Source organism: Rhinopithecus roxellana, chromosome 6, assembly GCF_007565055.1.
Source record: "Rhinopithecus roxellana isolate Shanxi Qingling chromosome 6, ASM756505v1, whole genome shotgun sequence".
Classification (NCBI taxonomy): Eukaryota; Metazoa; Chordata; class Mammalia; order Primates; family Cercopithecidae; genus Rhinopithecus; species Rhinopithecus roxellana.
Window position 1 is genome coordinate 30,363,190 of NC_044554.1, and position 26,520 is coordinate 30,389,709.

At 41.7% G+C, this 26,520-nt stretch overlaps 1 protein-coding gene across 2 annotated transcripts in view; it reads right to left on the minus strand.

Moving 5' to 3' along the window:
- CUL1 (cullin 1) overlaps positions 1-26,520 on the minus strand; it is a 103,287-nt gene that overhangs the window by 58,661 nt on the left and 18,106 nt on the right. For both annotated transcript variants that reach the window (XM_030932304.1, XM_030932303.1), the window contains exon 2: positions 12,948-13,248. In XM_030932304.1, the coding sequence (XP_030788164.1) occupies positions 12,948-13,087 (140 nt within the window). In that variant the 5' untranslated portion in view covers positions 13,088-13,248. The remainder of the gene's footprint in view (positions 1-12,947; positions 13,249-26,520) is intronic.

The following is a 26,520-nucleotide window of genomic DNA, read 5'->3' on the forward strand; positions in this document are numbered from 1 at the left end:
AAAAGGTAGAAAGGGTTGGGCATGATGGCTGATGCCTGTAATCCCAGAACTTTGGGAGGCCGAGGCAGGTGGATCATTTGAGGTCAAGAATTTGAGACTAGCCTGGCCAACATGGTCAAACACCCAGTCTCTACTAAAAATACAAAAATTAGCTGGGCGTGGTGGTGCATGTCTGTAATCCCAGCTACTCAGGAGGCTGAGGCAGGAGAATCACTTGAACCCAGGAGGCAGAGACTGCAGTGAGCCAAGAACATGCCACTGCACTCCAGTCTGGGTGACAGACTCCATCTCAAAAAACAAACAAACAAACAAACAAACAAACAAACAAAAAACAGAAAAGGCAGAAAGATTTAAGAATTATTACAATGGCGGCCGGGCGCGGTGGCTCAAGCCTGTAATCCCAGCACTTTGGGAGGCCGAGACGGGTGGATCGCGAGGTCAGGAGATCGAGACCAACCTAGCTAACACGGCGAAACCCCGTCTCTACCGAAAATACAAAAAACTAGCCGGGCGAGGTGGCGGGTGCCTGTAGTCCCAGCTACTTGGGAGGCTGAGGCAGGAGAATGGCGTAAACCCGGGAGGCGGAGCTTGCAGTGAGCTGAGATCCGGCCACTGCATTCCAGCCTGGGCGACAGAGCGAGATTCCGTCTCAAAAAAAAAAAAAAAGAATTATTACAATGGCAATACTCCCTGACATGGTTTGGCTGTATCCCCACCCAAATAGCACCTTAAACTGTAATAATCCCCACATGTCAAGGGCAAGGCGGAGATAACTGAATCATGAAAGCAGTTTCCCTGATAGTGTTCTTGTGGTAGTGAATAAGTCTCACAGAATCTGACGGTTTTTATAAATGGGAGTTTCCCTGCGTAAGATCTCTTGCCTATCGCCATGTAAGACGTGCCTTTGCTTCTCCTTTGCCTTCTGCCATGATTGTGAGGCCTCCCCAGTCATGTGGAACTGTGAGTCCATTAAACCTCTTTCCTTCACAAATTACCCAGTCTCGGGTATGTCTTTATTAGCAGCATGAGAACAGACAAATACACTGCCCAAATTGATCCACAGATTCAATGTAATCTCTATCAGAATCCCAGTTGGTTTCATTGTGGGAAGTAATAAGCTGATTCCAAAATTCATATGGAACTACAAGAGACTCAAAAGAGCCAAAATAATCTTCAAAAAGAACAATATTAGAGGACTCAAACATCACAATTTCAAAACTTACTACAAAATGACAGTAATAAACCCATGAGTCTGTGGACACCTGATTTTCAATAAGGATGCACATTGAAACCACAATGAGATACTACTTCATTCCCTCTAGGATGGCTAGAATCAAAAAGTCAGAAAATAATAAGTGTTGAGCTGGATGTGGTGGCTCATGCCTGCGATCCCAGAACTTTGGGAAGCCAAGGGAGGAGAATCACTTGAGGCCAGGAGTTCGAGACCAGCCTGGCCAACAATGATGAAACCCTGTCTCAACTACAAACACCAAAATTGCTGGGCATGGTGGTGCGCACCTGTGGTTCCAGATACTCAGGAGGCTGAGGCGGAAGAATCGCTTGAACCTAAGAGGCAGAGGTTGCAGTGAGCTGAGATCTCGCCATGCACTCCAGTCTGAATGACAGCAAGATTCTGTCTCAAAATAAATAAACAAATAAGTACAACACAACACAACAAGTGTTGGCCAGACTATGAAGAAAATGGAACCCTCATACACTGCTGGTGGGAAAGTAAAATAATGCAGCCACTTTGGAAAATAATTTGGCAGTTCTGCAAATGGTTAAACACAGAGTTACCATCTGACCCAGAAATTACACTTGTAGGCATCTAAGAAAAATGAAAATATATGTCTACATAGAAACCTGTACACAAATATTTACAGCAGCACTATTCGTAATAGTTAAAGGTGGAAATAACCCAACTGTCCATCACCTGATGAATGAATAAACAAAATGTGGTATATCCACAGAATGGAATCTTATTTTATCATAAAAATGAAGTACTGACATATGCTACAACATGGATGAGTTTGAAAACATACTAAGTGGAAGAAAGCCAGTCACAAAAGACCACATGTATTAGTCTGCTTAGGCTGCCATAACAAAATACCACAGACTAGATGGCTTAAACAACAGGAATTTATTTTCTCACAGTTCTGGAGACTAGAGGTCCGAGCTCAAGGTACTGTCAGGGTTGGTTTCTGGTGAGGGCTCTCTTCCAGGGTTGCAGATGGTCGCCTTCTCGCTGTGTCCTCACATGGCCTTTCCTCTGTGTATGTGGAGAGAGAGCTCTCTGGTGTCTCTTCCTCTTCTCATAAGGACGCTAATCCTATCAGGGTAAGGCCCCACCCTCACGATCTTATTTAACCTTAATTATTCCCCCAAAGAACCTTACCTCCAAATACCATCCAAATACACTGGGGGTTAGAGTTTTAAGGTATGAATGGAGGAAGGGCACAATTAAGTCCATAACACCACATATCATATAGTTATATTTACACAAAATATTCAGAATAGGCGAATTTATAGAGACAGAAAGTACATTAGCAGGATGGGGTAAGAAGGAAGCAATAACTAAAGGGCACAGGGTTTCTTTTTGAGATGATGAAAATCTTCTAAAATTGAATGTGACAGATGAACATTATCTGTGAATATACCAGAAACTAATGAAATGTACACTTTAAATGAGTGCATTGTATGCTATGTGAATTATATCTCAACAAAGCCATTAAGGCCAGGCACAGTGGCTCAGACCTGTAATTCCAGCACTTTGGGAGGCCGAGGTAGGTGGATTACTGGAGGTCAGGAGTTCAAGACCAGCCTGGCCAACATGGTGAAACCCCATCTCTACTAAAAATACAAAAAAATTAGCTGGGTGTGGTGGCATGCACCTGTAATCCCAGCTACTCAGGAGGCTGAGGCAGGAGAATCGCTTGAACCCGTGAGGTGGAGGTTGCAGCGAGCCAAGATCATGCCATTGCACTCCAGCCTGGGCAAACAGCAAAACTCTGTCTCAAAAAAAAAAAAAAAAAAAAAGCCATTAAAAACATTCAATACCATTCCAATCAATCAACTTTTGGGGTAGAAATTGACAAGAAGTTGCCAGCCCATTGAGGAAAAGTCTTTTTCAACAAATGGCACTGGAATAATTGGATATCCACACAGGGAAAATTTAACCTCAAGACTTACTGCACACCATATACAAAAGTTAACTACAGGTGGATCACAGGTCTAACAGTAAATGCCCAAACCATAAAATCTTATGAGGAAAACACAAAATATCTTTGAGATTGAGGCAAAGGTTTCTTATGTCATAGAGGCAGTAACTGCAAAAAAAATAAAACCAATAAATTACGTTTCCCCAAAATACACATTTGCTCACCCAAAGACACCATTAAGAAAATGATTAGCAAGCCTCAGACTTGAAGAAAATATTAGCAAAATATATCTGACAAAACACTGGTACCCTTGACATATAAATAACTAAAACTAACAAAAAGCAAAATATCCCAAAAATGGAAAAAACCGGAGGCAAAAGACTTGGACACTTTACAAAAGATGACACACGAATGGTCAATGAGCATATAAAAAGGTGCTCAATGTACATGAAGTTTACATGGCAGCCCAAGAGGTGCCCCCAGTCTAGGGCACCTTTGCCTAAAGAACAGGATCAACTGTGCTTTGAATCCAGGCTGAGTCAGCGGAGGCAGGACTGAAAGCAGATCTTATATAGCTCTGATGACACACAGTCTTAGCTTCATCGTATTTTTATCTCAGCTTTAAATCAACTGAACTATATGGAGAAATGTTATCAGAAATGGAACGAGCAGGCTCTTCATGTGATCAGAAGCTGCCTGAGGGAGATCTGTCTAGGGCACCAGCCCCTCCTCAGACCCCACTGGTATGAGACCTGAGGAAAAAGAGCTCTTGGGATAATTCAAGTATATTATCTGGAAGGGGAGAATTCCCCATGTTCAAGGAAGGACTGTAAAACGGATGTATTCCTGAATTATCAGGTGTGCCATTTTCCTGAAGAATGAGCCCTGAAGGGCGCCTGCGTGAAAGGACAGGGCCGGAGCCTCCCGGCTGCTCTCTATGGTGTGGGCTCCTGCTGCTCCCCCAACCCGCCGCCCCAACGACGCCACACTCACCACCTGTTGCCCCAACATGCACACAAATTGAGTGTTCATAAATCATTTACTTTAGAAGAGTAGAAAAATGAACTATGACTAATCTTTAGGAGAAAAATGGTCACATCTAAAGTTATTCTTAAAGGAAAAAAATTAAAACAGAGTATGAGGAAAAGTTAAATATAGGAATTAAGATGAAATAAGAAAAAGCAAAAACATCAGAGATAAAAAATTAAGTCTACAAGGCAATAAAAGTTTCATTCAGCAAACAATAGATTAGGTATTTTATACTAAGGCAGCCATAGACTCTAACAAACCCGTACGTTTGACTTTTAAAACTCTGAGGTTCTTTGCTGAAGGTCCTCTGAGAGCTTCTTTGGCCAGAAAGCAGGTGAGAACGTAAGCAGGTATCTGGGGCCTCCTCCGCAGGCGGGTGGGGAAATGGTGTAACATGGTACAGGGGTTTATGTCCAAGAGCCAAGCCTGGTTCAGCCTCCACACAGGTCCTACAACTCTTCTGTCGTCCGTGAAACGTTGTCCGCCAAGGTATGCTTCTGTACTGATGGGCAGGGGCAAGTCGCTGTGAAAGGGTCCTATTAGATGCAAAGCTTCACATCTCACCTTTCAGCAAGCAGACACCCTCTGGGCACCTGCCCAGTGCCAGGCACCATGTGGGTGACTTAGGCCTCACCAATAGACTGCCTTCCCGGAGTTCAGCATTTACTACTAATGTAATATAAAGTGAGCCGCAAGGTGACGGAGCCAGTGTTCTCAAATGTCTCTGTTACCCACGGCACCATGCCTTATTTCTGAAGTCAACACATCTGGGGAATCAATTCTTGACTTTTAGTTATTGCCAAACTCCAACCATTCTCCTTAGCTAAAAGAAAAGCGAATTCAATCAAAGAAGCAAAACTAAACAGAACAGAACCATTTCCTACTACCACTTGTTTCCCAAATGCGACTTAAGAAGTGGAAATTTAAACAAGTAACTTGTATTAAAATCACATGGAAAGACTCTGCACTAAAAGTTTTATTAAAAATACAGTACTTCCTAGGCCGGGTGCGGTGGCTCACCTCTGTAATCCCAGCACTTTGGGAGGTCAAGGCGGACAGATCGCTTGAGGTCAGGAGCTCGAGACCAGCCTGGCTAACATGAAACCCAGTCTCTACTAAAAATACAAAAATTAGCCAGGCAAGGTGGTGCGCACCTGAAATTCCAGCCACTCGGGAGGTTGAGGTACGAGAACAGCTTGAACCCAGGACGCGGAGGTTGCAGTGAGCCAAAATCACACCACTGCACTCCAGCCTGGGCAACAGAGCGAGACACCCTCTGAAAAATAAATAAATACACACACACACACACACACACATAGTACTTCCTATCTTCACACATTAACTAGTTAACCTGTACCAAATGGCAAACCAGCAGGCTCACATACTATTCTGTATAATCCGTCTGTAGTCATAAAAGAATAAAGTCCTGTCCAATCTGTGGGTAGGTGCATTTCTGAAAAGAAATATCCTATACAAAGCAAATAAATTCACATCTAATAGCATACTTCAAAAGCAAAAACTAATTGCAATTGATTATAATGAACTAAAAACTGTGTTACATAATGTTCAAAGTACTCTGAGTATATATCCCATGAATCAAACTTTGAAAAATAGCTGAAGAACATGCCATATTTGCCATATTTATACTAACCCTGCCCCCAACCAAAAAAAAAAAATCACTTGTGACAAGTATGCAATCTCATAATTTCTACAGGGTCTTACTTTAAGACAGATATATAATTTCTCAATTCTAAGAGTAATTTTAATAGTACTAGGTCAGTAGTAAAAGGTAGCGAGAATTTTGCAAGCTAGGACTTAACATTTGCAAAAGGCAAACTAATAAACTGTACTTTAAAATGCATGCTCTATACTGAAAATCTAGAAGGCAAAGAAGAGCAACTTTTAAAACCTCATCTATAAGCCCACCATCTTATAAGGGACAGTTCCTTTCCATATGGTATACAAAAAGGTTTTCAAAAGCAGGAGTGTGTGCTGATGGTTCACAACTCACGTACCACTTCACCTCCTGCTTTCCCACAGCAATATATCACGAACGTTATTCCATGTCAATAGTCTTCATTGCATTTTTAAATGCAGTTTATAGTTACATCAAATCCTTAATACTGAAGATTGAGGTTGTTTTCCATTGTTTCCTATTATTAAAATATGCCGAAGAGCCTCGCACATGCGGTTTTGAATACAACTATTTCCTTAGGATCAAGTTTAAAAAATAAACAAATTGCTGGGCCACAGTACATTTTTATGTCTCTAGAAATATATTTCCAGGCCAGGCCTGTGTGGTTCATGCTTGTAACCCCTCAACTTTGGGAGGCCAACGTGGGAGGATTGCTTGAAGCCAGGAGTTCAAGACCAGCCTGGGCAATATAGCAAGACTCCATGTCTGCAAAAAATAAAAAATTAGGTGTGGTGGTGTGCACCTGCAGTCCCAGCTATTCAGGAGGTTGAGGTGGGGTGGGTGGTGGAATCACTTGAGTCCAGGAGTTGCAGGCTGCACTGAGCTATGATCGTGCCATTGCACTCGAGCCTAGGTGAAAGGGCAAGATGCTATCTCAAAACAAAAAAATGTATTTCTAAATTTCCCTCCAGAAAGATCAGAGCAAACTAACATTTCTGCCTGCACTGTACCGCTTGGTCTCCTCGCCAACACTGGCTGTAATAGTCATTTCTTAACAATGTTTTTCAACATGATAGGTAAAAATAGGGTCTCACTCTGTTGCTCACGCTGGAGTACAGTGGTGTGATCATGACTCACTGCAGCCTCGACCTCCCAGGAGCAAGTGATTCTCCTGTCTCAGCCTCCTGAGTAGTTGGGACTACAGGTATGCACCACCACACCTGGCTATTTCCTTTTTTTTTTTTTTTCAGAGACAAGGTTTTGCTATGTTGCCCAGACTGGTCTCAAACTCCTGAGCTCAAGTGATCCACCTGCATTGGCCTCCCAAATTCTGGGAATTAAAGGCGTGAGCATGGCTGGCCTAATTCTTCATTTCTTTAACAGTTATAAGGTTGAACATTTTCCACATGCTTACTATCTGCATTTTTTCTTTCTGTGAACCAGTATGTCCTTTTACAGACTTATGCTAAAACTATGGATAAACATATATCTATACACACACAAGAGAAGGAAAGATTACATCTGAAAAATATGAAAACTTTCTCTGTTTAGGTTCCTTTGATGTAAGCCATGTTCATTAGGTGAGCAGAATCAGATTAATGTAAGACTCCTAAATGAAGAGTGCAAGATGAAAAGTGTCTAAACACATTTGTTGGGCTGGATGGTTATTCTAAAACAGACATGGATCATCATTAATCTACTTTGAAGACAATTTGTTATTCCTTCTGTTTGATCTGCTGTTCTTTGAAATTTTGGTTTTCTATAAAGGAGAGAATTTTGCAGTGAGCAGGTGAAGCAGGACAGCTGCCACCTGAGCACTCCTCTGCAGCCGCAGCTCCTATGGAAGGGAAGGTGATGGTCAGAGTGTGGACCTGAAAAGAGTGGTGGCGGCAGCCAAGACGGGACTGCTCAACTGGCAGGTGCAGAGTTGCAGCAGGGACCAGTGTGTCCTGGCACAGTGTCCCTGCAAAGCACAGCCGTAGGCTCCAAGGGCTCAGGAGACTGACTCGGGTGAAAAAGTGCCCCGACCCCCAGCAATCACGAATCTTATCACAAAACATCACAACAGACGATTAAATGTGAATTCTGAATGTGCTCATGTTATGACTTACTGAAAGCAACCAAGATCAATCTCATTCTCATTCTCAAATATGAATGAATGATTCTCAAATCAACCAATTTCATTCTCAAATATGAAAGAGATTCTTATGGTGCCAGTGGGGGAAAAGAAGACTGGAAAAAGCAGGCTAAGGAACAGAACAAACTGATTCAGGCCACAGCACTGTACAGGAAGACAAATAGAAACTTCCAAGTTTATGAGAATTTATTCAGGTAGAGAGAGAAAAAAAGAAAGACATCAGCATGAAAGTTTAAACTGATGCCAAGAGAAGGTAAAATCATGACTCTGAGGTACGTGACCTGGAAACAAGACACAGGTAGGTCTGGGGCCCAGAACAATGAACAGAAACCTCCAACACGTGACTTGACACCTGCACAAGCTAGGCCGGACCCTCATACTTCACTGCATCCCCTTAAATGCCTCTCTAGCCGGGACCCATGTTTGTCTTCCAACCTCAGCACAACACCTGAAATATAGTGGAGTCAATAAATTGAATAAGAAATGCCAATACCTATTTCAAATTCGAAAGGAAGGAAACCTGGTATTTACCCACCTGCATAGAATTTTATTCTGCGTATTTTATTGTAAAAGAAAAACAGGCCGGGTGCAGTGGCTCATACCTGTAATCCCAGCATTTTGGGAGGCCCAGGTGGGCGGATAGCTTGAGTCCAGGAGTTCGAGACCAGCCTGGGCAACATGGTGAGACAAAAAAATTTGTAGAGACAGGAAACCCTGTCTCTACAAAAGATACAAAAATTAGACAGATGTAGTGGTGTGCGCCTGTGGTCCCAGTTACTTGGAGGCTGAGGCGGGGTGATCACCTGACCCCAGCTTGTAGCTGTAATGAGCCATGAACCCATGACTGCACTCCAGCCTGGGTTGACAGAGTGAGACTCTGTCTCTGACACACACACACACACACACACACACACACACACACACACACAGTTGCTGCATGGCTGCATGGTAACTATACATATGTAAGACATCATAGAAAACTAGAAGTGAATAGTTGGAAGCGCTTAACAGATAGACTCACAGTGGAGAGTAATGGCTCAAGGCTAAAACTTTAGGAGAAAAACCAAGTCTTTGAGAAACGGCTAAAAACCAAGTTAACCAAAGTGGATCTTTCTGTCTGCAGATGCTCTGGTCATTTTCTTTTCTGTCTTTTCTGATTTTTTTATTTTTTATTTTTGGCTTTTTCAAAATTCCCTTCTTTCACCATTTTGAGTTGAAAAGTCAAGATAAATATTTATGCTGTAGAATAACCCACCTCCCTGCTACAGCAACCACAAATGTCACAGGTTCCTAAAGGCTCCAAGAATATTTGTTTTACAGCAAGGAGTAGTTGCTTTTTCGAAAAAAACACTCAATTTTCTCCTCCAGGATACACAATAGGTAAAAATCCAGCTGTTAACTACCAACCAGAGTTAGGGGAAGGAAAAGAATCCCTCCTTTTTCTCTCAACCAGTTTTCCTTTCTAACCCACTTCCTTTGCCAACTGCTGATGAGGCATGTCTAATTTTGCAGAGTGATACTAGAACAGATGAGAGGCACTGCCAGCTTCTTCTTCCCCACTCCAAAGCACCTCCTGCCCTGAAATGCAACCTTTCACAACTGTATGTGTTAGATGTCACAGTGAACAAGCCTTTAGGAGATTATTTTAAAATGACCAAATATACACCAGTAAGAGAAAACTTCTGAAAAACTGCTCTGTTATGCAACCTGGGGCTGGAATAAAACAGCAATAATGGCAACATATACACAATTCCAAAAAGTACTGTGTGTAAATGGCTTAAAGTGAAGATGGCTCTACGAAAACATGACCGACAACTCAAAATTCTTTCAGTTCTCACAGTGATGCTGAAAAGATATGTGAAGAGTTAGGTTAAAATCACATTTTACGATTTTCAATAAGTAATAAATGTAAGTATACACTCTATTGTTTCACTTCTATCCTAATATATTGAAGAGTTAATCAAAATACTTCAAACTTCTCAAAGAAAGTATAGAAATGTAATACTCTGAGAAATGGGATCCATTCAAATATAGTAGCTTGAAGGCTACATAGAGGGTCTAAAGGTGATTCTAGATTCAGACTGCTGAGAATCTTAAGACTCGCCTCACCACCACTACTAGCTGCTATACAACTAGGTTCCTGAAGCTTATCCACAGAGGAAGGTGACTGCCACCAGCCCGCGGTGAGATAAGGCTTAATGAGGTGTGGACGGTTCGAAGCACAAAGCCTGACACAGGACTCAAACTGTAGCCATTATTTCATAAAAATGTCCAAAGAATTAAAGAAAGATATTTTAGATTTGGTTTAGATTCTCCAATTTTTTGTAAATATATGGCGCTATTACTTTCTCAGACAAAACTGGAAGAAAAACTACCCAATTTGAGTGGCAGTCCTGAAAAAAATTAAAGTTGCAGGTACCAGAACAACTATAAATTATACAAATTTAATTATCTGTAGAATACAAGAATTCGGTAACTTCTGCTAGCATACAAAGTCTCACTGTCTTATGAGCAAAAATAACCCATCAGAAAAAGGACCAACCTGATTTAGTAAGAAAGAACACATTAAGAAATTCCCAAGGCTGGGCGTGGTGGCTCATGCCGGTAATCCCAGCACTCTGGAAGGCCGAGGCAGGTGGAATGCTTGAGCCCAGAAGTTTGAGACCAGCCTGGGTAACTTGGTGAGACAGTCTCTAGGGGAAAAAAATAAAATAAAATAAAATTTTGCTGGGCATGGTGGTGTGTGCCTGTGGCCCCAAACACTTGAAGGCTGAGATGGGAGGATCGTTTGAGCCTGGGAGGCAGAGGGTGCAGTGAGCTGAGATCGTGTCACTGCACTTAGTCTGGGTGACAGAGCAAGACTCTGCCTCAAAAAAAAAAAAAAAAAAAAAAAAAAAAGGCATGACTTATAAGGCATATTAATTATATCTCAATAAGGTGGATTTTAAAAAGAAATTCTCCAGAGACAGATCAGCAGTGACACCTCCTTGGGCTCTGGAGCAGTGCTCTCCTGCTTTCTGTACATCAGAAATCCCACTCGTGTCTTGCCTCACCGGTGGAACCCCCACCCTTCAGCTTTCTTACAAGAATTAAGAAAATGCCATACCTAGCAAGCCAGAATGCTGTTGGGTGGCATAATAGCCTCTCAGTTGGCAAAGACTCTTATCTTCTTTAAAAGCATCCTACCCATCACAGCACCCTGCAATCCCACTCCTGAGTATACACCCTGGAGACCAGAAGTCACAGAGCCACTCAAAAACTCTCACACCATGTTTACAGTGGTATTTGTAACAGTCAAAAGGTGGAAAAAACCCAAATATCCATCATTGATCAATAGGCAAACAAAATGTAGACTAGCTATACAACTGAGTCATAAAAAGGAACGACGTACACAGTGATACGTGCTACAAGGATGACGCCTCCAACCATGCAAGGTCAAAGAAGCCACATAGGCAGCCCGCAGATCATATGATTCCATTTATGCAAAATGTACAGAATGGGCAAATTCATAGAGACAAAGTAAATGACGGTTGCCAGCGCTTGGGGGGACAAGGGCATGAGGAGTGACTGCTAATGGGTACAAGGTGTTGCTTTGGGGTGATTAAAATGTTCTAAAGTTAGATAGTGGTGATAGGTGCAAACCTCTGTAAATATACTAAAAACCACCGCACTGTATACTTTTTAAAAGGTTGAATTTTATGGTACGTAGTTACATCTCAATAAAGCTATTATTTTAAAAGTATTCTATATGTAAGTGTATATACATATATAAATATGCAAACACACAATACATTTTATGCTAATTCCGAGACTGACATAGTTTTATATCTACTTAATTGTTTTTTAGGATTCTGAAGTATTAACATAGGTAAGAACATACTGGAATATCACAAAAACTAGTTTGATAGTAACTGATATATTCTAAAAATTTAAACCTGAAGCTGTTGAATCAGCAACTTTAAAGTCCTAGAAACAGTGGCAATCTGCTCTCTCCTGAGTAAGCTTAACTCTAATTTCAATGTCGTACTTGTATGGAATCAAGAAAACCTCCATATTAGCTGGTGCATCTCCAACCACATGAATAGCGGGAACTGCATCTCCTCCACCTTCATCACCTTTGTAGCACACAGCACAGTCCCCCATGCACATCATGGACCAAAAATAAAGGGAATAAAATTCTTTTTAGATATTGTACTTTAGAAAATAGGGCCAGAGCCTGGGCAACATAGCAAGACTCTGTCTCTATAAACGATGAAAAAAAATGGCCAGGTGTGGTGGCACGTGTCTGTGGTCCCAGCTACTTGGGAGGCTGAGATGGGAGGACTGGTTGAGCCCAGGCAGCTGAGGTTGCAGTGAGCTGTGATCACACCACTGCACTCCAGCCTCGGTGACAGACCAAGACCCTGTCTCAAACACACAAAAAAAATAGGGCCATAACAGGCAAACTTTTGCTTGATGTTCTATCCCTTTAGATCAGGTCAACGAACTTTTCCTGTAAAAGGGCAGGTAGTAAGTATTTTAGGCTTCATGGACAAAACTGTTCCTGATACAACTACTTAACTCTGTTCTCATAACACAAAGCAGTCATAGACAACATATAAACAAATGGACAGTAAAACAAACAATCTGCTGAGAACCTCAGGACCTTGCTTTGGACCAGAGTTGCCCAACGGAACCTTCTACAATGACAGAAATGTTTTATTTACTCCACACACAGCTAGTGCGCCTAAGGAACTGAACCTTTAAAATATTTCAAATGTAAACAGCCACGTGTGCTCAGTGGTGACCGTACTGCCCAGCACTGCATTTGACTAAAAATGAACCAGTTCTACTCTGTTCAAAAACTTAAGGCTAAAAATGAACCCTGCAACTATTTTACATGATGAACTGGGAGGAGAAAACAATATAAAATTCTAATAATTCATAAGTCTTACTAGTAAATAATCAAAACTCTAAGCAAATCAACCTGCGCTAGGCAGGAGGATACGTGTAGAGCTCCATATATCTGGACTTGGCCATGCTCTGCCGCGTGTACACCTGCTGGATGCCGGCTCTGAGGTCGTCCCAGATCTGGTCCAGGCCAATCTGCTTCAGGCCGTGGGGGTTCTGACTCCGGGTTGACGACATTGTGAGGGATGTTCTAAAGTCGTCCAGTGCAGCAATCCTTATTCAAAGTACAGCTAGTTCTCCATTAGATGAAAATATACAGTACCATTCCAAATTTATTCACAGCAGCTCAGAAAGGATGTCCTTTAAATGTAGAGAATGAAATCTCATTGCAGGCAAACCTGAGGAAGAAATAAAGAGAATTAGTGGATTGTCTCTGGGGTACTGTAATAGGGTGAGACACACTGACAGAAACACTCAGTCTGCAGGCATTAGCAGGGCCCAATCTAATCCAGAGACCATTTCTCTATGTGGAAACACATTCATGTTAATTATATGGTCTGTGTACAAAAATATGCTTATTTAGTTCAAAATCATTACGATATTAGCACTCAAGAGAAAAGCTAGGTAAAAATTTGCACAAGCACAACTAACTCTGTTGCCTTTCTCTGCCTTCTAAAGTTACCAAAAAAATGTATCATTTGACCTAGATGACAATTAGAAAGACAAACACAAAGAAAAAAGGGCAAAGGATATGCTCAGGAAGTTCCCAGGAACACAAACAGCTAATAAATAGGAAAAATCACTCAATCTCACGGGTTACCTAGGACTTTTAGTAACTTTTCTCTTAGAATTCAGCGAGAATGCAAATGTTGGTGAGGCTGAAAATGAAAGGAAATAAGCACTCCCTTTCTAAGGAGGGAATCTGGCAAGAATTATCAAGATTTAAAATGTACTCCGAATTCAGAGAGACCTGAGTTTGAAGCTCAGTGCCACACCTACTAGGCAGGTACATGCAGTACTGGATGAATTTCTTAACCTCTCTAAGCTTTAATTTCCTAGTCTGCAAAATGGAGGCCAATTACTTTCCTCAAATGGATGTTGTAGAGTTTAAATAAGATAATGTGTAAGAAAATACTTAACACAGAGTAAATGCTTAACACATGGCAGTGGCTACTATTTCTAAGTATACGGAGCTAATGCCAAATACAATATACAATGCTTCAGCATCTTAGACTCATAAGTAACTTAGGTATTCAATATTGTATCAAACCAGTACTTCTCAACGCACAATATCACAGACATAATTTAAGGACTATCTATGTGTATCACATCAAAACGCAAAGGTTTTAAATAGGTATTTCCAGTGCAAATGAAGAAACACTAAATTATTTTAATGGTTTCATAAAACAAATGTTACTGGGAAGTAAATGAGATCTGGAACAATGAGGCTAGGTTATTGAAGCCTGCAAATCTATGTGTGAGTTACCTTGTCAAGTAATTCAGCTCATCCTATATCCTCAATGGCACTGCAGAGCTCTGTGTGATCTAAGGCACATTTAGGGACCCTGTGAGGTCATGCTTAAGGAGTAAGTCTGAACCACTGAAAGCTATTCTCTAATTAATTTATTTATATTCTAGGCTGTGGGTCTTAATATTTTATAAATCTACAACACCATTCCTGATCCTGAAAGTATTTTATGTCTTCCATTCAAATTGGTATGTTCAAATGTGGAATATAAAAGTATCTAACACAAGGACTCCCTTAAGTTTTAAGAAACTGACAACTCAGCAACCACTCTGGAAATGTTTCCTGTGTGTAGTTTCCATGTGCTTTCCTTTCACCATCTACTTTGGGAGGGTCAATAGCACACTTACTAATAATAAGCATGTTTTGGACTGGTGGTGCCATCTGATAGCATCAACTGTTTGGACCTACCCTACTTTCCCCATCACTTAATTTTTTCCTAAGGGGAAATAATCACTGAAATTCCCCAAACTCATAGTTTTAATTCTATCTTGGATGATCTTTCTCATACCTCTCTAGATGCTCTTTTACTCCTTTTCCTTTTACTTGTCTTATAATTTCTATCAGCAACTGAAAAAAAATGTTCTACTCTGCCCCCCAAATGCCTTTCTCCATCAGCCTTGTCTGTGTCAGTGAGTGGCAACACCACATGTATCCACAAGTCAGAAACCTGGGAATGAGTCTGATGCCACAGCCCTCACCCTTTCACACTCAAGTGCTACGGACTTCACTTCAAATCCATTCGCTCATCTCCACTTCCTCCTCTAGTAATCATCACCATCTCTTACCCGGGCCACTATTTTAATTGTCTAAACTAGATTGGAATACCTTGTGTCTGCTTGTATCATTCTTGACATGGCAGTCAGCTGTCTAAAATCGCTGTCATCCTAAGACGGTGTCATCCTAATTCTGAATAGGCTGTCACCCTAAGAGCAACAGGGAGCCAAGGCAGAGTTTGAAGAAGGGAAATCCTTAATATGGCACTATCAGATCCTTTTCTCTCTCATTTGCCTCTTACAAAACCTCAACTCTCCCCCGCCCTCCCCTCAGGTTCAGCCCACGGATGTCCCTTCCCTGGCCATGCCAGTCTCCTTTCCCCACCAGAGGATCTCTGCATCTGCTGCTGCTGCTGCTTAGACAGTTCTAGAGAGTTCCTCCCCTTCTTCAAGTTGCCTTCCAGTCATACTTTCAAAGGAGCCTTACTAGGAAGTCCCAGAAGATGTTCAGGTTTGCCTTTAAATGGGATTTTCCCTTCTTAACACTTACTCCGGGCCATAATCCTGCACTTGTTTCTGTACTGTAACTCCCTCACTTCACTGGGGTGCAAGCCCCACAGGCTCGTGAGAACCTCATACAGAGCCTGGCATGCTGCTCAATAAATATTTTACAGAAATAAATGAAGGAATAAATTAGGGAACTGAAAAGCTATATGTCTTAAGAAGATTTAGGAATAAAATACCGGTATCATCAAGCATCTGAACTTGCTCAAAATCCCTCTTTAGAATCTCTACAAAATTCTATCTCGTTTCTTCTAAACTCTTTCCTTCAAATATTGGATTTTAGGCTAAAATTTATGTCTTGCTGTTTCATTTAGTCATGTTTTACATTATTTTGGTCATTGCAAATATATACATATCCCAACACGGTGTTTAAACAGGCTTATGAAAATTACAGAATTTTAGTGACTACTTAGTTTTAATGTTTAGTAGGAAGCTACCATATGTCAGGCACCATCCTAGGCATTATTTACTCTTAACGGTAAACAGACATGGTCCATGCTCATAATGCTACACTGACGGAATAAAGCGTGCTTATTCATTTACTTATTTTTAAAGAGGGTATCACTCTTGTCAGGCTGGAGTGCAGTGGCGTGATCATGGCTCACTGCAGCCTCAACTCCCTGGGCTCAGGTGATCCTCCCACCTCAGCCTCTCCAATAGCTGGGACTACAGGTTAGGACAACCATGCCTGGCTAATTTTTATTATTTATTTATTTATTTTTTGGGGTAGAGATGGTGTTTCGCCATGTTGCCCAGGCTGGTCTTGAACTCCTGAGCTCAAGCAATCCTCCTGCCTCAGCCTCCCAAAGTGCTGGGATTACAGGCGTGAGCCATGGGGTGCCCGGCCAAGTATACTTCTTTCTAAGATGCTGACACATAACCCACTTGTAAATCAGAAACTTTATGTGCTATGCATTTGTGTACCAAAAGCATTTCTTCTTAAGAGCCAAATATAATCACTGGCAATTAGAGGTTAACCTTAATGATAGTTCTGACCCTTCCTCTTCAGATGAAGAAACTAACTCAAAGCAGCAATCAAACTTGGCAAGCTTCTAACGCTACAAAGTAGCAGGACCACAAACTAATACAGTCTAGTCTGAATTTTAGGTTCTTCCATTTTCAGGGTGTCGAAACAGTGAAACTACTGTAAGTCATAGGGAAAAACAACCAATTGCCTATTTGTTAAATGAGGAAACCTCAACATCTCCAATTAAAAGAGCCGATAGCTTTAAAGAGTTAGTAAGTCAGTCCTAATTGTATCAGCATTAAATCTACTCAAATATTTTGAAATTTAAGAAAGCCCACTTTTTTTTTTTTTTAAAAGCCTGACTTTTGAAAAACTAAGATAAACTCTGCAACGATCAGGACAATTTGAAAGATAAAGTCAAGATACCAGCAATCCTCTAGCAAAGTTAAAATATACCAAATAAAATGGTCAGTGTGGATTTTTTATAACACCTCCATTCTCCTATCTCAGCATAAGCACATCAAATATGTTCTTTACATATTCTCTATCCTTTGTATTACATTTCTGATTCCAATTATGAATCTCACTCTGTTAAAACTCACTGATAATCTATGAGATCAAATACAACTTTTCATGTCACACTGTCAAGTTTACTTGCTGTACACTTTTGCGTCCAGGTCTACACACAGGAACTTTATGCCACATCACACCTCAGTTTATATTCCGAATATGCTGAAAAATTAGCAAAATCTTCTATTCCTGCTGCTATGTGATTTATTCTTCTCTATCCATTTCCTTTTTTCTAGTTGTTCCCCCTGAGTATCTAAAATTCATGCATAGATGATCTGAGGTTTTCAAAAATTCATACTTAAGTGGGCAGGTTTAAAGAGGATGACCTAATCTTACATTTTAAATAACCCCTAAACAGCCTCACTTATGTACTTAAAATATTAATAACTAATACAGCAAAGAAACCTAAAACAAAGTCTACAAGGAAATGTTAGAAGTAAACACATCACGAAAATGTCTTAAAGGACAGATAGGTCACATGCAAGCTGGGCAGCAACAGAGACCTGTGAGCAGGTCCCAGACAGGGGTCTCTGGAGCAGATGTTGAGACCTGGCTTAGGTGGAAGATGCTTCTTAGAGATGGGCACCCACGAGATGACAAGGAGGAAGCAGATGGGGCAGAGAAAAGATGAACTGTGATGTAGGCCCTATAAAGCCAGCATCAACCCGGCAGGGAGCTCTAACAACTGTTGCCAGAGGGTCTCACACCGGCTCACACTGCAGGCCGTTAACCCCGACCGGGCTGAGAAGGGCGCAGCCTGGTCCAGGCAGCTCTGCAGCTGAGGCCCAATGGTGCTAACACTGGAGTCAAGTCCTTCCTTGAAGGGGCATCTGGGTGGGTCACCTGTGTATCTACCAGCCTGCTCCAATGGACGCAAGAGACTCAGGTAATGGAGCTTTCCAGTTTAGAGGGGTAGGGATGGGTGGGTGTATGTGTGTGAGTGTGTGTGCGTGTGCACGTGCTGAATGCCCATGCTTAATCTATTGATGCATCACTCAAGTGTCTGTTGAACTGAACTGATTGTTAAACTGCTGGGAAAATAAAATAGAATACAGGTGCCCACAAAATACTTGCTTCTCTGTTAATGTTGAACTTTACTTTACAAACTATATATCTACCATCTTATAATCAGGCCACCAAAGAATGTCACTCTTAAGCAGATTTCATAAAAGTCAGAGAGGTTCAAGTGATTTTTAGGTAAGGGGTAAAAATATTTTCCTCATAAATCACGTCTCATAGCTAGAAAACCTAGGAGGTCCCCAAACCTAAAGATATGAAAAACAAACAAAACCCAAAATATACTTAGGAAATCGGGTAGTTTTCAAAAGTAAAAAGTACTCAGGTACAGGAGATCCTTGGCATCGCAGGAGTTACTAACTGTGGTTATGAATGTCCACGAGTTTCAGGCATGTACCCTGCAGATGTGCCACCTCCTGACTTGGACACACAGGTGGCCAGTGAGTGAAGCAGGCTGACAGGGGGGACAGCCACAGGGCCCCTCGCAGCTTCAGTGTTCTCTAGACGGCCAGCCCAAACCATGCTCATAAGCTCTCACTAATCCTCAGAGAGGGATTATCATTTTCTTGACAGGAAACCAAGGCACAAGATGCAATTAGTCAAGGACAAGAAGCAATGGCAGAGCCAGCTCTGCCTCCACACACACTAGCTGCTGGCTCCCAGAGCCCGCATGAGCTTTTACCGCAGACACACACGCGCGCAGACACACACGCGCGCAGACACACACGCGCACAGACGCGCGCAGACACACACACGCGCCAGTTATACTTCACTTTCATCTAACCCTTGGAAAATAATGGAACACAACAGTCAAAATAAACAGGTCTAACAGGAGAAGGGCAGTCATATATACTTAAGAACTTGTCTCACAGAGAAGACTGTTATTCCAAAGGAAGATGAAAGCCAACAGAATCAATATGTAACAAGCGCCCTAACAATTCCAACTGGGAACTAATCAAACAGGCTGGTTCTCAAGATTAACGGTGCATAAGATTCCTTCATGGAGCAGAAGTGTGAACTAACTAAATGACCTGCAAAACTCCTGAAAACTATATCTTCTTTGATATTAGTAATTTCAGTTTCATCCATGCATACTGAAAGGGCTTCTGAAAAAGAGCACTTACAACAGTCTACCACTAAACACTAATTGGAACATCAACTGAACTGAACATCAAGGGAATTGGGGAATTACTAGCTTTAGTGAAGTTAAATACTTTGTTTGCTGCAAGACTTCAGAGGTCTTGATAAGTGAACATGCCTTATGAATTTCCATCAGAAAACAGTATAAAGCATCTTCCCTCAAACTTACTTGGCCATGAAATATTTTTTCCTGAACATATCTTGAGACCAGTAGTGTGTTTCAAGAAAACTCCAGGATTTCAAGGAACATGGGTTTAAAAAGAAAAAAAAAAAAAAAAGATCTGTGCTGACCCCTACTGACTTCTAGCTCTTTGGGGATCAATCACACACTGATTCGGCAAATTTTTTCACTTAAAACTGATATACCTCACTTCACTTAATGAAATACACCTCATTTTTTTGGTGAGTCGCATATTCTGTTATTCATCAATAATAGTACCCAACAAAAAGCTTTCAAGTATTTACTTTTTAACAACTATAATACTGCAACAAGCAGCCTGATAAGTATTTACTTTTTGCTTACTTGAGTGATTGATAAATACCTATATGTACCTATCTGACAAATATGATACTATGATGCTGTCTACCAAGACAGGAAACATCAGAGAGAAACAGATCTGCAGGAGGGCAGTTGCCCTTGGACATGTGAACCTGAGGTCCCTGTGAATCACCCCAGGCAGCTGGACACACAGGGCCACAGCACAGAAGAGAAGGTGGCCCTAGACAGCTGATCTCTGGGGTCCACCACCTGATCCTGGGAACCACAGTTCCTCAGGGGAATACGGCAGAGAGACGGCGCAAACTGAGTCCCGAGTAACATTTAAAAAATGACTGGATGATGGAGAACCCCCAGAGTTTGTAACTGCAAAGTCACAGCCAGAAACAAAGAGAAGAAACCCAAGCCTGGAAGCCAAGAGAAGAAAGCAGCGGTTACATAAAACTGTGACCTTCTAAGTTCTTTCATCTCTCTTAACCCACCTCATGGGTTTGTGGTAAGGATGAAATAAGCCAACACTGTTTCAAAAATGCTAACTATTACTTTAGTAGAAATCTAACTGGAACGAGTGGGGAGGGACAAAAAGACAGACGACCTTGAGCATGTGGGCTGTGAAGGAGTAAGAAAGCTGGAAAGGGCATGATGCCAACCAGGCTCACATGCCTCATCCTCTTCCTGCCTCTGGCTGGGAAGAGGGTTCTCAATCAAAGGGGACTGTGGGAGCTCCACGGTCCAGGTGAGAAGGCTCAGCAGGACGCCACCTGCAAACGACTGGAACAAAACACAGCTCAAGGAAATGAGGCTGAAGCCTGGGGTGGCCTGCAACCACCTTTGATAATAGGTTTCAGGAGTGGAGAGGAAGGTTCTGGGCTGTGCCAAAGCATCCAATTAATTTCTGAACTCTGGTGGTTAGCAGATGATCACTGCAGGGAGAGAAATGGCTAGTGCAGAGGAATTCCAGAGTCTTTCTCTGGGTCAATGGCTGTCAACCCACATGAGGAGGAGGCGGACCCCCGTCTGCAGCCTGCAGACCTGCAGGATGGCGGAGGACAGGAACAGCCACACCGGGAGAGGGCTTTAGGAGCCTTGGTCTTTATGGAAGAGCAATGGGGTTGAAGCAGTGTGAGAAGCGGCTATGGAGGAATTTCGCATTCATGGATGAGGACTCTAGAGAGGTCCAGGAAGAACTGAGGTGGGTAAAGAAGTGAGGGGAGTGGAGTGGGGAGTCCCAATCAGAGGATGTAGCAGGCAGCTGATGGTGTTTGTTAGTGCAGAAGACAGAAAGATGACTTGATGGCCTGTGTCAGTCTGTGACCACAGGGAGAGCCACTGGGGATTCAAACCTCCAGCGTCAGGAGGGAAGGGCTTCTGCTTTGCAAGATTCAGCCACGGCCCCGAGATTGGACAGGGCCAAGCATTTCTTCAACACCTATCTAACCAATTACGCCTTATGTATTCTCCTAATCTACTACTCCTTTGACAACTCCTAAATATACAGTAGAGCAGAATATAACTTCTTAAAACTTCAAGAATTTTAAGCTTTTACTTGCAGTGTGGCACATGAGATATGAAACTGACAGTAAAATAATTTAGACTTAGAGAAACTCATATATGAATGCCAGAAAATACGCAAACACATGCATTTGCTGCACTGTTTATAAGAGCAAAACAAACCAACCTGGAAACAACCCACATGTCCACCAACAGGAGAATTCACAACTAAGCAGGACGGTCACACAACAGACCACACAAAATGAGCCAACTTCAGCTACAGGCTGCAACACAGGTGAATTTCAGGAGTCTTTTTTTTTTTTTTTTTTTTTTTTGAGACGGAGTCTCGCTCTGTCGCCCAGGCTGGAGTGCAGTGGCCAGATCTCAGCTCACTGCAAGCTCCACCTCCCGGGTTCATGCCATTCTCCTGCCTCAGCCTCCTGAGTAGCTGGGACTACAGGCGCCCGCCACCACGCCCGGCTAGTTTTTTGTATTTATTAGTAGAGACGGGGTTTCACCGTGTTAGCCAGGATGGTCTCGATCTCCCAGGAGTCTTGAGTGAAAAAAAAAAAAAAGTGACAAAGGAATAGATACAGTATATCATTTTTATATCTAAGATTAATTTTAAGAGAGTACTTCTATGAAAAGAGAGGTTAGCTCTCCCCAACACGAATGGAAGGCACCGTAGTGACCCACACACACTTATCTGCTTACAGTGGCTACTGTGGTTTCATTGTACTTATGTTAAAAAAAAAATACTAGCTGGAGATACATATTTTTGAGATTGAAATGACATAATGGCTGGGATTTACTTTAAAATTTTGCAGAGAAAAAAAAGCTGAGAGATAGGTACACTGAAGTTTCTACTTTCCATAATAAAAAGCTAACAAAAAACTCAGCAAACCTATGTTATATGTTACTATATAACATAAGTAAAAATAGAAAAGCAAAAGCATTTGGGGGGGGCAGGCAATTAAAACATTGTGGAACAATTTAGCAGGTGAAAGGATATTCTATGCCTCTCAGAACTGAGACTGGAAAGCTCAAGCTCAGAAATCTTTGAATTCCATAAGAAATTATTAAATTCTCTTTAAGTTTTAAATGAATGGAATGCCTGAAAAAGAAAGAGGCTAATACAGCCAACCTGAGTTTTAAGTGTACAGCCAAGATTAGGTAAAACTGCCTAGGCAAGACAACTGAAGCTTTAGGCTATATACACATGTTACGAAAAGCTCTGTTGAGGATTTTAATAATACATTTCTACAGTTTCAAGTTAATAATTTCAGGAGTAAAAAACCAGCAACAAGCCACCAGATCTGTGGTGGCACCTTCTACTTTGCCCAACCCTCGACGACAACTCCAACCTGTTCCTCACTCCAGCTCTTCCTCCTCCTTCCACTGGATCTTCCAAAGGCCACAGACTCACATGTTCAACACTGAACTCCTCTCTCCCTGCCTTTCTTCCCAACTTAGTTGTCACGAGCCTCGGCTGCCCAGATTGGAATCCTAGGAGTTTCGAAAGCACCACCCTCTCTTCTAACTGCCCAAACATCTAATCCTATCTATTTTCCTCATGTTGCGTGCAATCTCACTTTTCCTCCCCATTCCTTCTAACAAGACTTTCAACTGAGGGTCACGCTTAGCCTCTCGACTGGTCTCTCTCCCTTCAAACTCACTCCCCCTTCTGCATTTCCCATCAGCTTTGATTCCTCTCTATTCTTACCCCCAATGAAAAATCAGTTCTATGAATTCTATCTCCTTATCTTCCTTCTCTTTACACTCCCAACTGCCAGAGTCTAGGCATTATTACCTCCCATCTGGCTCACTAACTAAAGGGTCTTCACTGGTCTCATCCCCTCCGATCCATCCTCCATATTGCTGCCCCACAATTTCTAAAACACAAACAGGCACTCACTCTGTTAACTGAATGAACTGCAGGGACCTTTTTCTATACGCTGCGTTTTATTTACCCACACCCATGGCACCTCCAGAATGTCCACTGAGTACAACTGTTCCATGTCAGCTTATTAACTATATAAAGAAAGAACTAATATTTACTGTGGGCTGTTATGCTAGACTCTGTGCAACAGCTTTAATGCTTTCACTGATTTACTCCTCACAGTAAATATATTCTCTGCATGTACAAGCTACATTTCACAAACGAGGAAGCCCAGGCTCAGAGGTGTTACCCATGCTGTTTCCTTAGAAGGCAGGCGTTTCTCATTCCACCTCCTTAAGAAGTGTGCTACCAAGAGTTACTCCTGCATCTGACATTACAACCTGGCTTCAAAAGGAAGCACGCAAAAAGACAGGTGAAAGCTTCATGATATGAATATGTAAAGACAGGTCCAAACTGCTGCCAACGAATAGGTCAGGGAAGAACTAGCAAATTCATGAGCTTGACTTTTACTTACATTTACACTCCCAAAGCTATTTAAAGCTCTACTTTGTTTGGATCTTCACTGGTTACTATTTGAATGTTATATTATTCTACATTTTTTAATCAAGACAAATTTTTAACTAAAGATGCCAGGACAGGGACTAATATCTCGTAAATACAGACCAAGAACTTGGGCATTTAGTATTTGGACATCTACCAAGAAGGACATTTACTAATTAGATAAGACTAGATGAGTTCGCTACTGAAATTCAAGGCTTGAGAAACTTGTACTTACTTAGAAGATTTATGCCATCCCTTTCTATATAAAACTACGGAAACCCTCAAACAATTAAAATTGACAAGCAGCATAAAAAAATTTCAATTAACAAACACCCCAATAGACAGTTTCCTAGAGACAGTAGCTAAGTTTTAGCTCTACTTACTTAAAGCCATTCTAAACCTTTAAGTTCACTGGCTCTAAAGTCAGAGAAATAAAATAAACACATACCCAAATAAGAAGTGGGTTCTGCTTCTCAAACAACTAATTCCAAGTCAAATTCTCAAGACATGAATTTATCACATATGCTTGCATTGCCTTGTTCATGTTGTTACTCAAAGCTAATAATTAAATATCTGGGGCATTAAAAGTCCATATTCACTCAACATAGATCTGTCACATGCTCCATTAATTCTACCAGATATCTACCCCCAAAAAACAAACAAAAAAAATCAAATATCCACCCAAAGACTTGTACATGAATGTTCACAGCACTTTATAATAGCCCCAAAGCGGAACAACCCAAATGTCCACCAACAGGTAAAACGATAAGCAAAATGTGAGGCAGCCACGTAATAATGCCACGCAGTCAGACTATTTGGCAAAAAAAAAAAAAAAAAAAAAAAAAATCAAGTACTGATGCAGCATGGATGAACCTCAAAAACATTAACACTAAGTGAATGCCAGATGCAAAAGACCACGTATCATATGACTCCATTTATTACATGAAATGTCCAGAATAGGCAAATCTATAGAGACAAAGTAGGTTAGTACTTGCCCGGGGTTGGGAGGAGGGTGGGAATGGGGAGTGACGGCAAAGAGACACAAAGGATCTTTCCAGGGTGGGTGATGGAAATGTTCTAAACTTGCATTGTAGTGATGGCCACACAACTCTAACTTCCCTAAATATCACTGAATTATACATTTTAAATGAGCAAATTTTATAGTATGTGCATTAAACCTCAATAAAGCTGTTAAGCAACAATAAAGAACAGACTCAAAGCACGCTAGCTGTAAATCTTATGGTTCAAATTCAGTTCCTTCACAGAAAGGAATGCATCTCTGCAAGACGACCAGACCAGGTTCTGTGTACATATGGGTCTTGGCATCAGCACTAAAAGCAGAATTACCGAGTATTCTACCAGAAAGGTAGCTTTAAGAAATGCTATGTAAGACATTACCAATAGAGGGATTTATACTCTCCTGCAGTAATATATCAACAGGTGAAAACACAAATGTCAAAGTTTTGCTTGCAGGTATTGGAAGAGATGTCATATGGCATGCATGATGTGCTGCCACATTAAAGTTACAGACAAAAATGGCAATACAAGTTAATAAGGGAAAGAAGTCATTTCAGGCTACAAGAATCAGGAAGTCTTTACAGAATGTGTGCTTTGAGCGTTTCTCAGAGGATGAGCAGGATTTGAATAGCAGTAGAGGTACAGGGAGGCTGATATCCAAGGGAAGACAAGCATGAGGCAGAAAACCGATCACAGCAGCCCGGTGAAGGATTTGGGCAAGTCATGAGAGGTGGCGGCTGGGTCACTGGGAAGAGGATGCAAGGCCTTTATTCCGTGAGGGTGACAGAGTTATGGAGGGATTCGGAGAAGACAGGTGACACTGAGATAAAGGCTCAACTTAGACCAACAGCAATGGAAAGAGAGAGGCCCAAGACACAGGCGACACAAAGCAGTTATCGTGGTGACTGGTCAGACCGGATGGGGTGACACAGGTAAGAAAGAATTCAGGACGACAAAGGCTCAAATTTATACTTTCAAACTTCCAACAATTTATTTCTGGATTCAAGAACTTGACAGACACTACTTTCAAAATTCAAAACTAGGCCAGGCATGGTGGCCTGTAATCCTAGCACTTTAGAAGGCTGAGGCAGGCAGATCACCTGAGGCCAGGAGTTTGAGACCAGCCTGGCCAACATGGTGAAACCCCATCTCTACTAAAAATATAAAAATAAGTCAGGTGTGGTGGTGTGTGCCTGTAATTCCAGTTACCCGGGAGGCTGAGGCAGAATTGCTGGAACCCTGGAGGTGGAGGCTGCAGTGAGCAGAGATGGCCCCACCGCACTCCAGCCTGGGTGACAGAGCGAGACTCCATCTCAAAAAAAAAAAAAAAAACAAAATTCAAAACAAAATTCAAAACAAGACAGCTATCGCTCAAGAAATGTTCCATGGTAAGAATAGGAATTTGCCAGATCTAATAACATGACAGATGCTTTTACCCTTTGACCTAGCAATCCACTTCCAGGAATCTATTCCCAAAATGTGCCAGCCAAAACCACAAGAAGTGGTAAATTCAAGTTTTGTCACTGCAAAAGACTTGAAATCAACCCCAAATCCATCAGTAGGGGACAGGAAGGCTAAGTTAGGACAATGAACACTGCGCAATGACAGGAACTGTTAAGAAAAAAAGAAAGGAGCTCCACATACTGATAAGAAAGTAAATTCTTAGCGGATACTTAACTGAAAACAGGTACCTTTTGTGTGTGATGGGAGTAAATACTAACATGTAA